This window comes from Ascaphus truei, chromosome 16 (genome assembly GCF_040206685.1).
Source record: "Ascaphus truei isolate aAscTru1 chromosome 16, aAscTru1.hap1, whole genome shotgun sequence".
In the NCBI taxonomy this organism is placed as follows: domain Eukaryota; kingdom Metazoa; phylum Chordata; class Amphibia; order Anura; family Ascaphidae; genus Ascaphus; species Ascaphus truei.
Window position 1 is genome coordinate 32,406,751 of NC_134498.1, and position 16,944 is coordinate 32,423,694.

At 44.8% G+C, this 16,944-nt stretch overlaps 1 protein-coding gene across 1 annotated transcript in view; it reads right to left on the reverse strand.

Moving 5' to 3' along the window:
* Window positions 1–12,830, reverse strand: part of LOC142467384 (uncharacterized) — a 47,983-nt gene extending 35,153 nt beyond the window's left edge. Inside the window, exons 1-3 of the mRNA XM_075573003.1 lie at window positions 12,551–12,830; window positions 4,001–4,105; window positions 3,505–3,597 (exon numbers count right to left, since the gene is read on the reverse strand). Coding sequence (XP_075429118.1) covers window positions 3,505–3,597; window positions 4,001–4,105; window positions 12,551–12,830 — 478 coding nt within the window. The remainder of the gene's footprint in view (window positions 1–3,504; window positions 3,598–4,000; window positions 4,106–12,550) is intronic.
* Between the last annotated feature and the right edge of the window lie 4,114 nt (window positions 12,831–16,944).

Sequence of the window (16,944 nt, forward strand, 5' to 3'; positions counted from 1 at the left end):
CGAAGGTTCAGGTCGTGGACCAGAGAGAAAGTCGTGGAGAGATGTGCGGGGTATGGCTTACCGACAGATGGGCGGTCGAAGGCACAACTGGAGGAGGATTTGGAGCATCATGAGGACCGCAGGGTCATACCAGAGGGGCAAGTAGCTGCTGTGTTGGCAGACGCTATTCAGCCCGGAGTGCAGGAGGTCCCTCCAGCTCCGGGGCTGCAAGGACATGAGGAGAGTGCAAGTGACCCCCCCGGTCATGGGTGGCTCGGCGCCAGGGGTTGTGGACGAGGTAGTAGCTGCGACTGCCGAGCGTGCCGTCCCTGGACTCACTGCACTTCTGGCTACATGGGGAACGGGTGTTAGCACTGCGGAGCGGGTACAGCTCCTGACATCAGTGCTCGTAAGAACCCACAACCCCTACCTTGAAAACGGGGAACAAGGACATTCCCGGGCGGATCATCACAGCTTCAGCAAGTTCGTGGATGGCACAGATGACCTCGATGTGTTCCTGAATGACTTTGAGACGCAGTGTTCCCGGTTCCGAATTCCAAGGAGGGACTGGGTGGTCAGACTGTGACCACTGTTATCTGGCAAAGCTAAACGGACTGTGATGGTGTCACGGTAGCTAGTGACAGGGTATAATATACACCAAATATCTGGGTTGAATTGAACACGACTTAGATATAATTAATATAGTTTATTCCTTAAAGAAGGAGAACACACAAGAAGATACAAATAACAGACAAGAAATAGACACTTACTTAGGGTTGGACAATGAAGCAATCAGGTACAGGATTGGCAATTCATTCAGCAATACAGGTTCAAATGAAGACATCACGAAAAGACACGGAAGGCAATGGGTATAGGGTTTACACTGGTTTATATGGGATTCCAGCCCTATACGTTCACAGAGGGTGTCAGGCATTGGACATCAATTACCTCCACCCTATGACCCTTTGCCACCTCACTTGAGAGGCAAAGTCATACCTGCCCACAGGGGTGGACATTATTCTAATCAGGGGCTCATTTCCCTAGCCCCCCTCCCACAAGACCGGCGTCTGAAAGTCTGCTTGGGACAGGAAAACTTTTGTCCCAAGTTGTGAAACACAACACTTATCCCAATTGTTGGTTGAGATCACTCCAATACACATTCACTGACACAGACGCTAGTTATTGTCAATTTAATTTATTTTTAATGCACAATACACAACGCTTTTGGTAATATATGTTTTATGATAATATATTAAAAGTTAAATTTTAAATTAAGTAGGAGTGCATTATAGTGGATTCTTTTGGGAGACACATCCAATTTGTGTTCTCCTCCCCCCCCTTTTCTGACTTATCCCAAGTACCCACATCCTGCACTGTTTTGTTCCAGCATACACAAGCAGGGTGGGGGAGCCTTTGATCAGGGGGTTTATTGTATCCCCCCCTGAGCATTAACATACCATATAAGCTTCCGGTCGCCACCATTTTCCCGCCGACGTCCTCGGAGGTGGATGTCTTCCCGCCAAAGGGGCTTCTTCTTCCGGTGCTGCACTCTCTGTCTGCCATGGCCAGGTTCACCTCCATCTTGTCTGGCATGCATTCCACGGCCATCCTCTGTGACCCGCTCCCCCTCATTAGGCCGCACGACAAGGTAAGTGTGCTCCGAGTCTTTTCTTTCAGCTTGTTGACCGTCGTACAATCACGGATGCATTTTAGGGTCTTTTCAGTTCCTCCTTGGGGACTCGGTTGCCGGATGAGCTAGAGACGGCCCAATAGTGCTTAGATCATAGTTTTAGGGAAACAGCGCCATTATATTTATAACTTGAACCGCAACTGCGGTAACTTTATTGGGCATAATGATTTGAACCAGGGTACTTGAACTGATTAGTCTTTGTCTGTCGCCGGTGGTTCCCGGCTTCGTTTGGAGTCACCGGATATGGACGGGCGGCAATCTTGGTAGTGGCACAGTATGACCAAGACCGGATACTAGCGACAGCAGCTGGGCCCGCGTCACGGCGGCGCAACCCGGGAAGTCACAGCCCACACTTCAAGGGAGCCAAAACAGCCCTAACAGAAGTCCGAAGGCACTACCGGAGAACACAGTGTGACAAGAATAGCGGCTCTGACACTTAGGCAGAGGGAAATGGAGGCACCCCGGGAAGGAAAAGGTATAGGAAGACAGACGATAGGCAAAAAAGGGAGCTAGACAAAAGGTGAGAAAAGAACAGGGAGTAGAGTGAGAATCCTTCAGAGATAAGCCCAGGAGCATCAAGCAGCCAAAACACAGGTATCCGTAAGAGAGGCGCAGGAGCCGCTTAAAGCTGCAGTTCAGTCAATATCCTGCATGTGTGGTTTTTTTAATAAATCAGTTCTGTACTGTGAGAAAATACTTGTAGCATTATCTTTTTTTTAAAAAGCAACTTTGAAAGACAATGTTTAATGTATTCTAATGTAACGAGCATTTTTGTTTCTATAGCAACCCTTTAGAAAGGCACAACCCCTTCCTTTTCTGTAACAGGCTCTGGCACACCCCTTTGTGAGTCCTGCCCCCTCCACAGCCGTGCACGAGCATGGAGCACAAATGTATCAGTCATTGCCTGGTCACATGATCTTCCCCACAGAACTGTCAGAGCAGCAGCAGCAGCAGCAGAAAAGGAGAGTAGCTCAGAATTAATTAATTAAACCTTATTCCATTGCACGTGTGTAGTTAATGTTAAATATTAACAACTCATTTAAAATCAAATCTGTATATATAATACTGTAAACAATACGTATATTTAATTTTGTGTGTATGTGAATGTGTACAATTCAATGTGTTATTAAAATTAATAATGGCTTGTTCTTGTATAGCGCTGCTAGTTTTACATAGCACTTTACAGAGACATTTTGCAGGCACAGGACCCTGCAGAGCTTAGGTGTGTATGTGTGTGTATGATATAGATATATATGCACACGCATGCATATACATGCGCACGCGTACACATACACGTGCACACATACACATGCACACACGTATACATGCGCACACGCACACATATACATGCGCACACGCACACATACACATGCACACACGTATACATGCGCACACGCACACATATACATGCGCACACGCACACATACACACAAACATGCGCTCACGCACACATACATGCGCACACGCACACATACATGCGCACACGCACACATACATGCGCACATATACACGCACACAAACATGTGCACACGCACGCATAAACATGCGCACATATACACGCACACAAACATGCACACACGCACACAAACAAGCGCACACGCACACATAAACATGCACACATATACATGCACACACGTATACATGCGCACACGCACACACACACACACACACAAACATGAGCACACGCACACACGCACACACGCACATATATACATGCCCACACGCACACAGATACACACACACAAACATGCGCACACGCACATACATGCGCACACGCACATATAATAGTTCAATTTTATTTAGTTCATTAGAAATTCCCGTTTTATTGCACGTACCCCCTGCTAAAATCCAGAAGCTCAGCATGATGATGGTGAGCAGGATACCGATACCATTGGTTACTGAGCAAATAAGAGTCATTGTTTTCTTTTCTGCAAGACAAAAAAGCTGCCTTTATTTCTAGCACCCGGACAGAATTAGATTATAGCAGGTAATCATGCCCTAATATAGGGGTGTGCAAACTTTCCCCCTACGCGCGCCCACCTCCTTACCTTGTCTCCGGCGTCAAGTGACGCCGCGTTGCCATGGCGACGCGTCACCCTAGTTTGCACACCTCTGCCCTAATAAAATGACTACAATTGGTCATTCTGATTTTCAGCTTTACCCAAAAATGCCAACACATTAATTGAACATTTCCCAAAATAAAGTCCAACTGTTTGTCTCTGACCCTTTAACTCATTAAACATGTCACTGTCATTATGTCAATTTGATCCTACGTAGGATTTACCCATTAAACATGTCACTATCAAATGAAATAAATGGTGACTTATTTACCCCGGTTTGCACGTAGGCATAGACAAATGCTGCACGTCAAAGATATTGAGGCAAACACCGTGCTGCAAATGGACAAGGCCAGGGTGAGAAAATACCAAAGGGAACCTGGAAAAAAAGAATGTTACACACATGCAAATACATATTGTATAACTAAAAATATATTGCACAACAGCACAAGATTTATCAAAAAAGGAAACAGATCCGACTAAACGTAATGGGATTTTATCTCCAGTTTTTTCTAAAACCAACAAAATAAAGGGGGAGTTTCCCACATAAATAGGAAGAGTTGTTCAGCATCGTCACTGCTCTGCAACCTCTTTAGGGCACTGACCCAGCAGGCTGCATTCCTCTCTCTGTCCTTCCTTCAGTACACATTAGTGGAAGCCTAAATAGAGACTTTTCTCTTTCTGTTAAGGGCCTACAGTGCAATTTGTCTTCCTCTGAAGGGAAAGCAAGGAAAAGCAGTGCTCAAATTCAGAACATTTTGCCACCCTGCCCAGCTTCCCTTGTATAGAAATACAAACAGGTAAAAGGTGTGGCGCTCCCACAGAGTACACGTGAACGTGACAAAGTACGGTAATACAGTGATAAGCAGGGTCGCCACCTCTCCGGGTTTGTCCCGGAGATTCCGGGTTTCAGGTACTTTCCTCCGGGCTACGGGTTTAGCCCGTCAATCCCCGGATGGTGGCGGTGTGCTGCTCCAGGGGCAGGTGGTGGCGTGCTGCGGCGGCCACGTCTCCGGCATTCTTCTGCAATTCCCCTTCCAACTGCACTGAACATGGCTGTGCGGCGTCATGATGCCGCGTTGCCATGGCAATTGTATGCTACATAACATCATGACGCCAAGCGGTGGCAACGTGATGCCGCATAGCGCATGACATCACATAGCGTTCTGTTGCCATGGCAACACGGTGCCATATGACGTCGCACAGCCATGTTTTTTTTTTTCCCCCCTCCGGGTTGGCCGTCAGTTGAAGGTGGCAACCCTGGTGATAAGATGAGTGGAGTGATTACTTAATCTAATAATCAAACATAATGTGATTCCTTAGTGACAAAATAAATAAAAAACAGAAATGACATCCTGTTCAAACCCTCCGGGAGGGACGGTCTCCAGTAGTCCCTAGTATGAAATGGGTCTTCAAAATCCAGCGGGAGCGAGGGAAGTCACCATAGAGAAAAAATATATCATAGCGCAGAAGTCTTATAAAATTGCTGTGTGTCAGTGGTGCCTTGGCTCCTATAGAGTGCCTACTTACTGTGACAAATAACACATTGGGGCAAATCCCAAACTGTGGCTCTTTTTGTTTTTCTTTGTTTGTAGATCCAAAGATCACATAGGGGAAAAAGACCTCAGAGGAAGAGAAAATAGCACACCATAGCGCAGATCAATAAGAAAATAATCTTTATCTATAAAAGGTTTGGCATGGTACTCACATGGTAAACATTCTTTAAAAGCAATTTAAAACATAGAGAGCTAAACAATCAGCGCCGAAAACAGGTCACGGTCTCTGCGTCTGCAGCAGGCATGTATCCGACAGCAGAGGTCTTTTTCCTCTATGCGATACTTGGATCAACAAAGAAAGAAAGAAAAGAGCCACAGTTTGGGATTTGCCCCAATGTGTTATTTATCACTGTGAGTAGGCACTCTATATAGGAGCAAAGGCACCGCTGATACTCACTCATTTTATAAGACATCTGCACTGATATATTCTCTTTTTCCTCTTTGGCGATGTGATTGTCAGCTTCTTCACACACAGATAAGAGCCAACACAGGTTCGATCTATTGCACAATTTATTGATCCACGATACTTGTGATTAGCAAGGAAAGTCAGCCAGACTCTGAATTGAGTAATTCCTCTCAGAGTAGTTATACATGTCTAGGCAGGTTGTAAAACGTCACACAAACATTCACTGTGCACGAGTGATAATCCCTCTTCTAAGCCAATCAAGATACAGGTCACTTCAACTATCCTAGACTGGTTTTACAGTTTATACCAGGGGTGGGAAAATTCTGTTGCTGCGCCCCCTTGCATCAACTCCCCCAGTGCTCGCACCCCTCTTACTTGCCTGTTGGCGTCAATGGGGTCATTAGACGTGATGCGTTGCCATGGCAACGGGCATCAACGCGGGGTCATGTGATGTCGCATGACACGTTGCCATCAACGCGTCATCTGAAGCCGGCTGAACCACGGCAAGTTGAGTTGCAGAGGCCTCACGCGATCCGCCGGCATTTAATTTAAATGCCTTGGGGAAGAGAGCAGGGCATCTGCAACCGCTGCGCCCCCCCCCCCCCCCCCCAAGAAAATCCTGCGCCCCACAATTTGCGCACCCCTGGATTATACTGTAGCTAAGGATTGCCCAAAATTTTCCCCATGCGCACCTGTAAGGAAGTGAAGAGCTTAACTCGTGTACTGATTGAGCTGTGTGTTGATTGAAGTGCTGGTTGGTTAAAGTGTGTGCAGTTAGAACCAGAAGCAGTTTGAACAAGGAAGCAGTTAAACAAGGTATAGTTTATTGAAGTACAGTTTACTGTTAGTACTTCTAAACTTCATAGTTGATAGAATGAGCAGGATTGAAAATGCCACTCAATGCACATCTTGCCACATGTATGTGCACTTGGAGCAGCTGTTCCAAGGAGCATACCGCTGTGAGAAGTGTGAGCAGGTGGTCTCTTTAGAATCAGAGATTGCTGATCTGAAGAGGCAACTTGCAATATTGAGGGATATTGGCAATCTTGAAAGGGAATTAGAGCTCACTGAGCAGGCCCTTGATTCGACTAGTGGTGCAGATGGTGGCGCTGATAGTGAGGAGCAGGTAGGTAGCTTAGTTGCTGTTAGTGAGGAGCAGGTAGGTAGCTGGGTGACAGTTAGAAGGGGAAGCAGGGGCAATAGGGAGAGGCAGGTCGTTTCTGAGCTGACATATCCCAATAGATTTGCGTGTTGAGTGAAGATATTGGGAATGTTGGGGCAGAAATGGCTAGGCTGGGGGAGACTAATTCCTCTAGCAGCCAGCGGAATAGTTCCTCCAGCACAGTGGGGACTCAGGATGCTCAGATGCAAAGAAAGATTGTGGTGGTAGGGGACTCCATTATTAGGAAGGTAGATAGGGCAATCTGTTGCCGGGACCGCATGAACCGAACAGTTTGTTGTCTCCCGGGTGCTCGGGTTCGGCACATTGCGGATCGGGTAGACAGATTGTTGGGGGGGGCTGGGATTAACCCGGCGGTCTTGGTACATGTTGGCACCAATGACAAAGTTAGAGAAAGATGGAGGGTCCTAAAAAATGATTACAGGGATCTAGGCCAAAAGCTTAAGGCAAGGACCTCCAAGGTAGTATTTTCTGAAATACTACCAGTGCCGTGCGCTACCGCAGGGAGACAGTCAGAGATCAGGGAGGTTAATGCATGGCTAAGAAAGTGGTGTAGGAAGGAGGGGTTTGGGTTTTTAGAGCACTGGGACTCCTTTTCTGAGAGGTGCCATCTATATTCTAGGGACGGATTGCACCTCAATGAAGAGGGATCTTCTGTGCTAGGGGGGAGAATGCTAAAAAGGTTGGAGGAGATTTTAAACTAGGATGGAGGGGGGAGGGGAATGAAACAGATAATGAACTAAATGGAATAGATGAGGATACAAGGTGGTATGGAGGTAGAATGGGGGCAAGTGCAAGTTTGACAAGCAGTGAGATACCCATAGTAAATAGAGATAATACCAGAAAACTTCTAAAGACTAAACCAAGTGGGAGCAGAAAGGAAGGAGCAGATAAGATAATAGTACAGGCTGAAAAAAAAAACTGAAATGCATGCTTGCTAATGCAAGAAGCCTGACAGATAAAATGGGGGAGCTTGAATTAATAGCTACAAGGGAGCAGTATGATATCATAGGCATTACTGAAACATGGTGGGATGAAACTCATGACTGAACCGTTAATTTAGAGGGTTATTCTCTTTTTCGGAAGGATCGAACAAATAGAAGGGGGGGTGGAGTATGTCTATATGTTAAACCAGATCTAAAACCTATTATAAGGGATGATGTCTATGAAGGGAATGATGAAAATGTAGAGACCTTGTGGATAGAAATTAGCAGTGGAGGTAAAAGTATAAAGAAAATGTTTGTGGGAATATGCTATAAACCACCAAATATCTGTGAGATTGAGGAAGCTAAAATACTTTTGCAAATGGAGAAGGCATCAAAACTGGTCATGTTTGCATAATGGGGGATTTTAATTATCCTGACATAGACTGGGGCAATGAGATTAGCGTTACAACAAAAGGGAACAAGTTTTTGGGGGTGCTTAAAGACAATTATATGACCCAAATTATTGAGGAACCAACCAGGAGAGGGGCAGTTCTGGATTTGGTCATATCAAACAATGTAGAAGTAATAACAAATATTCAAGTCCTGGAACATTTGGGTAACAGTGATCATAACATGGTCTCATTTGAAATAAATTATCAAAAAACAGATTACTTCGGTTCAACAAACACTTTAAACTTTAGAAAGGCAGATTTTAATAAACTGAGGTCTAATGTAGTAGTAATACAATGGGATGATGTTTTTGCAGGGAAAAATATAGAAGATAAATGGGCAATCTTTAAAACATTGTTAGAAAAGCACACGTATCAGTGTATACCCTTGGGTAATAAGTATAAAAGAAATAAGTCAAAACCAATGTGGCTAAATAAACAGGTATGGGAGGAAATGGACAAGAAGAGGAGGGCGTTTAGAATCTTTAAGTAAGAAGGGACAGAGACATCGTATCAGAATTATAAGGAATGTAACAAAAATTGCAAAAGGGCAATTAAATGAGCAAATATGGATAATGAAAAAAGGATTGCAATAGAAAGTAAGGTCAACCCTAAAAAGTTCTTTAAGTACCTTAATAACAAAAAAATGAGAAAAGAAAATATAGGACCCTTTCAGTGTGAGATGGGTAGGCAGATTATTGGAGATAAGGAAAAAGCTGAGGTATTAAACAAATTCTTTGCCTCTGTGTTTACCAGGGAAGAATCAAGTTCAATAGTAGCGCCACAGGAGGAAGCCACAACCTCCATATTAATGACCAATTGGTTAACTGAGGAAGAAGTTCATAAGCGACTTGAAAAAATTAAAGTAAATAAGGCACCTGGCCCCGATGTCATACATCCAAGAGTTCTCAAGGAGTTAAGCTCAGTAATAGCAAAACCATTATATTTAATATTCAAGGACTCCATTTCCACAGGCTCAGTACCACAAGATTGGCGTAAAGCAGATGTGGTGCCTATATTTAAAAAGGGAGCTAGATCACACCCGGGGAATTACAGACCGGTAAGCCTGACTTCAATAGTAGGGAAACTACTTGAAGGTTTAATATGGGATAATATTCAGGAATACCTAATGGAAAACAAAATTATTAGTAATAGCCAGCATGGATTTATGAAGGATAGATCTTGCCAAACTAACCTTATTTGTTTCTTTGAGGAGGTAAGTAGGAATTTAGACCAGGGTAATGCAGTTGATGTGGTCTACTTAGATTTTGCAAAGGCTTTTGATACGGTTTCACACAAGAGGTTGGTGTACAAAATAAAGAAAATTGGACTCAGTAATAATATATGCACCTGGATTGAAAACTGGTTAAAGGACAGACAACAGAGGGTTGTCATAAATGGAACTTTTTCAGGTTGGGCTAAAGTCGTGAGTGGAGTACCTCAAGGATCGGTACTGGGACCCCTGCTTTTTAACTTGTTTATTAATGACCTTGAGGTTGGGATCGAGAGCAAAGTCTCCATCTTTGCTGATGATACTAAATTGTGTAAGGTAATAGAATCAGAGCAGGATGTAATTTCTCTTCAGAAGGACTTGGAGAGACTGGAAACGTGGGCAGGTAAATGGCAAATGAGGTTTAATACAGATAAATGTAAGGTTATGCATTTGGGATGCAAGAATAAAAAGGCGACTTACAAATTAAATGGAGATATATTGGGGGAATCCTTGATGGAGAAGGATTTAGGAGTGCTTGTAGTAGACAGCAGGCTTAGCAATAGTGCCCAATGTCATGCAGTAGCTGCAAAGGCAAACAAGATCTTATCTTGCATCAAACGGGCAATGGATGGAAGGGAAGTAAACATAATTATGCCCCTTTAAAAAGCATTAGTAAGACCACACCTTGAATATGGAGTACAATTTTGGGCACCAATCCTTAGAAAAGACATTATGGAACTAGAGAGAGTGCAGAGAAGAGCCACCAAATGAATAAAGGGGATGGACATTCTAACTTATGAGGAGAGGCTAGCTAAATTAGATTTATTTACATTAGAAAAGAGGCGTCTAAGAGGGGATATGATAACTATATACAAATATATTCAGGGACAATACAAGGCGCTTTCAAAAGAACTATTCATCCCACGGGCAGTACAAAGGACTCGGGGCCATCCCTTAAGGTTGGAGGAAAGGAAATTTCACCAGCAACAAAGGAAAGGGTTCATTACAGTAAGGGCAGTTAAAATGTGGAATTCATTACCCATGGAGACTGTGATGGCAGATACAATAGATTTGTTCAAAAATAGGTTGGACATCTTTTTAGATGGGAAAGGTATACAGGGACATACCAAATAAGTATACATGGGAAGGATGTTGATCCAGGGATTAATCCGACTGCCAATTCTTGGAGTCAAGAAGGAATTCATTTTTCCCCTTAATGGGGTTTTTTGTTTGCCTTCCTCTGGATCAATAAGTAAGTATAGATATAGAATAAAGTATCTGTTGTCTAAATTTAGCATAGGTTGAACTTGATGGACGTACGTCTTTTTTCAACCTCATCTACTATGTAACTATGTAACTATGTAACTCCCTTTCCAGACTGCACGGGTGTCGGATTTCATACCTGAACAGGGAGGTGTGGACAATGAACTACTGATTAAGCAGGGATAAAAGGCAGGAAGCCATCAGTGAGAGAGCTAGGTTTTTACTCCAGAGAGAGAGAGGAAGTGAAACTTCTCCCAGCCAGGAGAGTGGCTTTTATGGACCCTAAGGCTGAAGGAAGCAGGCATGTGGGGTCCAGATGGGAATCACACCCAGGATAAAAATTGCTCCCCAGAACCAGCGTTCCTGAAGGAGCGACACAGAGACCCTGTGAAGGAATCCCTGTAACAATGTCAGATAAGACTTTCACTATTGTACTTTCTAAATACTGTTTGTTTTGGGCTGGGAACCAGGTTAGTTGGCCAGCGCCGTTACCTAGGGATCTGCATGTTTATTTAGTCTCCTAACAAGGAGTAGGTGTTTGTTTAATTATTTTGTGTTTTGCCTTAAAGGGGTAGTAGCCCCAATGTTTTGGTTGCTGTTTGCTGGCAAATAAACCCAATCCAGTTAAGCAGAACCCTCTGTCTGTGCGTCTAACTGCCCGCGCCTACAGGCCGCTCTGTCACAGCACCACTGCCTGCTCTCTTCTGCGGCTCGTGCCCCTCCCCCCCCGCTTGACTCCGGCATCAAATGTCGCTTTGGGTCATGTGACATCACGTTACTATGGCAACATGACCCCGTGGCGTCATTTAACGCCGGGCTACCATGACAACGCATCGCTGTAAAGTGAGGCATGTTTAGGGTGTTATAGAGGCTATATTCTGAAACCACAGGGTCATATGTAGGATATGAATGGGGCCAGCTAGCTCAACTCGTCCCCTTTTGAAAGCACACCAAGTCCTTTATATTTTCTTAACCTTATTGGGGAAGTCACAAAAACAAAAGGTGCTTGTAGATTGTATTGTGTTGTGAGAGAGTGCTTCTCTAGGTTGAGGTGCTTTGTTATGGGGGGGAAGGTAAAAACGGATTGCCTTGCAAGGGAGTGGATAGCAGAAGAAGTACTCACTCAGCCTGCTAAGATGGAAAAGGAAGTAAGGGATTCCTGGGAGACAGGAATAGTCTCAGGACCAAACTAACTTGTCAGCAAAGACAGGGTGTGGGGGGGGGGGTGGATTAACCCAATCTCAGCTAGGAGAATTGGTAGGTTGTCAGGGCAACCAGCTACAAGCTGTGTGGAGTGGAATGTGTAACAATAATGTATCGGTTACACCGGCACTGTTTGTTTTCAGAGCAGAGAAGCATGCAACTGAAATAAGAAGCTGGCAGTCAGAGAGCTGCAATGTGGGGGAACAGAAATAAACAATCCTGATCCAGGACAGAGGCCTCAAGCGGTCCCCCGGCATTTAGTTTAAATGCCTAGGGGGAGAGCGTGGGTTCTCTATAACTGCCGCCCCCTACCCCAGTTTGCACACCACTGCTGTAGCTAACCACAACATTCCTGAGTGATGAGCAACATGGCAGTGTCCGTACTTCCCCCGGAGCAAAGTTAATTCTTGCAACAACACACATACTGACACATAACAGACAAAGGAGAAACAAAAGAAAAGATGGATGCCCGTGAAACAAAATGGATTCCACTCAAGGGCCCTCCAGTCCTTTTCCACAATGACTTCACTCGCTCCCCCTGGATTGTGAATATCCGCTTCCCTTGTGGCACTGGATATTACCCTACAAGTTCAGGAGACAGAAGTTATCACCAATATCAACTAGTTACCGTGCAAGGTGAGCTCTGTCCCAGTCTGGAAATCCCCTATGAGTGTCTGCACAACACATATGTAATATCCGCAGTGGGACGCATCAGCCTTTTCGATGATGATGAACCTGTTGTCTTGTTGAAGGTAGTTAGGAGGAACGAACCCGTCCTTTTTCTCCCATTTGATGCCTGTATAATTACCACTGAACTCACACTGAAGCTGCACAGGGTGTCCAAGCTGAGTGGAGTTTGCACTCAAGGTGGGACCAGAGATAGGATCTAGAAAGCGGGAATACTTCATGTTAGTTAGAATCTGCTGTTTAAAAAAAAACCTGCAAAGCAAAGCTGATCTCGTCATGTGACCCTGATGTGCAGTCACGTGACCAATGTGCAGGTTACATACTTCCTGTGACCTAGCTGTTTTTCTTTTAATTAAACTACAATTCAGCCCAAATTAGGGGGGACGGGGGTGGGTGGGCACAATTGTCGCAAAATTACCAGAAAATGTGCAAACTAAAACAAAACCAGTTTGCACATCTCTAATGTTAGCATCACCGATCAGCATGTGACGTCACTATATTGCCCATGTCTGTTCTATCAGGGAGAGGTGGGGAGAGAATGAGGGGGGTCTCTTCATTGTCAGGTGACTTGCATTAGCTCCGTGCACATTTATTAGGGAGAAAGTACAACATTGGTACATGATGCAGAGAGGCAGCACTGGCCTTATTGCACATTTAGGAGGCATTAGAAATTAGGCGTGTATCAGTGCATCAGTGACTTTGTGCAATAGTTAAAGTGCATCCAGTTTTGCATTAGGACTCTGCAGCTTATAAATGGCAGACGGAGTCAGTAACCCCTTCACTGCCAGAGGGGCCAGCAAAGCATTGCTCTGCATGTTATATGGCTTTGCAGTATGCTGCTGGCCCATTTGCAGTGAATGTGTACATCTGTGCTTCTAAAACAGTGCTGCGCAACTTTTATTTTTTATAGCCACAACCACTAAATGTAAATGTCCACTACACGAGTCCCACCCCCCCCTTTCCACCCGCGGCCCCCAGAACATTAGAGGATTACCTCTGCAGGGGTCCCTGCTTCTGAATGGGCCCCCCGCAGCATTAATCAACTGACTGAAATTACTGAAACCAACTTGGACTGCAGCTACAAGAGCGCCTGTCTCTCCCCTCACTTCTGTCTCTCTCCCCCTGTATCTCCCTCCCTTCTGTCTCTCCCCCTCTGTATTTCCCTCACTTCTGTCTCTCCCCCTCTGTATCTCCCTCCCTTCTGTCTCTCCCCCTCTGTATCTCTCCCCCTCTGTATCTCCCTCCCTCCCTTTTGTCTCTCTCCCCTGTATCTCCCTGCCTCCTGTCTCTCCCCTTCTGTATCTCCCCCCTGCCTCCTGTCTCTCTCCCTCTGTGCCTTCTGCTCTCGCCCTCCCCGCCTTCTCTCATTTCATCCCCCTCTCTCATTTCTTCTCTCTCTCTCATTTCTTCTCTCTCTCTCTCTCTCTCTCTCTCATTTCCTCTCTCTCTCCCTCATTTCCTCTCTCTCTCCCTCATTTCCTCTCTCTCTCTCTCTCTCTCTCATTTCCTCTCTCTCATTTCCTCTCGCTCTCTCTCATTTCCTCTCTCTCTCTCTCTCATTTCCTCTCTCTCTCTCTCATTTCCTCTCTCTCTCTCTCTCATTTCCTCTCTCTCCCTCATTTCCTCTCATTTCCTCTCTCTCTCTCTCTCTCATTTCCTCTCTCTCTCTCTCTCTCTCTCTCATTTCCTCTCTCTCATTTCCTCTCTCTCTCTCATTTCCTCTCTCTCTCTCTCTCATTTCCTCTCTCTCTCTCTCTCTCTCATTTCCTCTCTCTCTCTCTCATTTCCTCTCTCTCTCTCATTTCCTCTCTCTCTCATTTCCTCTCTCTCTCTCTCATTTCCTCTCTCTCTCTCTCTCTTTTCCTCTCTCGCTTTCTCTCGTTTCCTCTCTCTCTCATTTCCGCTCTCTCTCATTTCCTCTCTCTCTCATTTCCTCTCTCTCTCATTTCCTCTCTCTCTCATTTCCTCTCTCTCTCATTTCCTCTCTCTCTCTCCCTCTCTTTTCCTCTCTCTCTCTTTTCCTCTCTCTCTCTTTTCCTCTCATTTCCTCTCTCTCTCATTTCCTCTCTCTCTCATTTCCTCTCTCTCTCATTTCCTCTCTCTCATTTCCTCTCCCTCTCTCATTTCCTCTCTCATTTCCTCTCTCTCTCTCCTCTTCCTCTCTCTCTTTCTCTCGTTTCCTCTCTCTCATTTCCTCTCTCTCTCATTTCCTCTCTCTCTCATTTCCTCTCTCTCTCATTTCCTCTCTCTCATTTCCTCTCTCTCATTTCCTCTCTTTTCTCTCTCTCTCTTTTCCTCTCTCTCTTTTCCTCTCTCTCTCATTTCCTCTCTCTCATTTCCTCTCTCTCTCTCTCATTTCCTCTCTCTCTCTCTCATTTCCTCTCTCTCTCTCATTTCCTCTCTCTCTCCCTCTCTTTTCCTCTCTCTCTCTTTTCCTCTCCCTCTCTTTTCCTCTCCCTCTCTTTTCCTCTCCCTCTCTTTTCCTCTCCCTCTCTTTTCCTCTCCCTCTCTTTTCCTCTCCCTCTCCTCTCTCTCTCTCATTTCCTCTCTCTCTCTCATTTCCTCTCTCTCTCTCTCATTTCCTCTCTCTCTCTCATTTCCTCTCTCATTTCCTCTCTTTCTCTCTCATTTCCTCTCTTTCTCTCTCATTTCCTCTCTTTCTCTCTCATTTCCTCTTTCTCTCTCACTTCCTCTCTTTCTCTCTCTCTCTCATTTCTCTCTTTCTCTCTCATTTCCTCTCTTTCTCTCTCTTTCTCTCTCTCTCATTTCCTCTCTCTCTCATTTCCTCTCTCTCTCTCATTTCCTCTCTCTCTCTCTCATTTCCTCTCTCTCTCTCATTTCCTCTCTCTCTCTCATTTCCTCTCTCTCTCTCATTTCCTCTCTCTCTCATTTCCTCTCTTTCTCTCTCTCTCTCATTTCCTCTCTTTCTCTCTCATTTCCTCTCTTTCTCTCTCACTTCCTCTCTCACTTCCTCTCTCTCTCTCATTTCCTCTCTTTCTCTCTCTCTCATTTCCTCTCTCTCTCTCATTTCCTCTCTCTCTCTCATTTCCTCTCTCTCTCTCTCATTTCCTCTCTCTCTCTCTCATTTCCTCTCTCTCTCTCATTTCCTCTCTCTCTCATTTCCTCTCTCTCTCTCATTTCCTCTCTCTCTCTCATTTCCTCTCTCTCTCTCATTTCCTCTCTTTCTCATTTCCTCTCTTTCTCTCTCTCTCATTTCCTCTCTTTCTCTCATTTCCTCTCTTTCTCTCTCTCTCATTTCCTCTCTCTCATTTCCTCTCTCTCTCTCTCATTTCCTCTCTCTCTCTCATTTCCTCTCTCTCTCATTTCCTCTCTTTCTCTCTCTCTCTCATTTCCTCTCTTTCTCTCATTTCCTCTCTTTCTCTCTCTCTCATTTCCTCTCTCTCATTTCCTCTCTCTCTCTCTCTCATTTCCTCTCTCTCATTTCCTCTCTCTCTCTCTCATTTCCTCTCTCTCATTTCCTCTCTCTCTCATTTCCTCTCTCTCTTTTCCTCTCTCTCTCTCTTTTCCTCTCTCTCTCTCTTTTCCTCTCTCTCTCTCTCTCATTTCCTCTCTCTCTCATTTCCTCGCTCATTTCCTGTCTCATTCCTCTCTCTCTCATTTCCTCTCTCTCTCATTTCCTCTCTCTCATTTCCTCTCTCTCATTTCCTCTCTCTCTCTCTCTCTCATTTCCTCTCTCTCTCTCTCTCTCTCATTTCCTCTCTTATTTCCTCTCTCTCTCATTTCCTCTCTCTCTCTCATTTCCTCTAATTTCCTCTCTTTCTCTCTCTCACTTCCTCTCTCTCATTTCCTCTCTCTCTCTCATTTCCTCTCTCTCTCTCTCTTTCCTCTCTCTCTCTCTCATTTCCTCTCTCTCTCTCTCATTTCCTCTCTCATTTCCTCTCTCTCATTTCCTCTTTCTCTCTCTCTCATTTCCTCTCTCTCTCTCTCTCTCTCTCATTTCCTCTCTTTCTTTCTCTCTCTCTCTCATTTCCTCTCTTTCTTTCTCTCTCTCTCTCTCTCATTTCTCTCATTTCCTCTTTCTCTCTCTCTCGCATTTCCTCTCTTTCTCTCTCTCTCTCTCTCATTTCCTCTCTCTCATTTCCTCTCTCTCTCTCTCATTTCCTCTCTCTCTCTCTCATTTCCTCTCTCTCATTTCCTCTCTCTCTCTCATTTCCTCTCTCTCTCTCATTTCCTCTCTCTCTCTCATTTCCTCTCTCTCTCATTTCCTCTCTCTCTCATTTCCTCTCTTTCTCTCATTTCCTCTCTTTCTCTCTCTCTCATTTCCTCTCTCTCATTTCCTCTCTCTCTCTCATTTCCTCTCTCTCTTCTCTATTT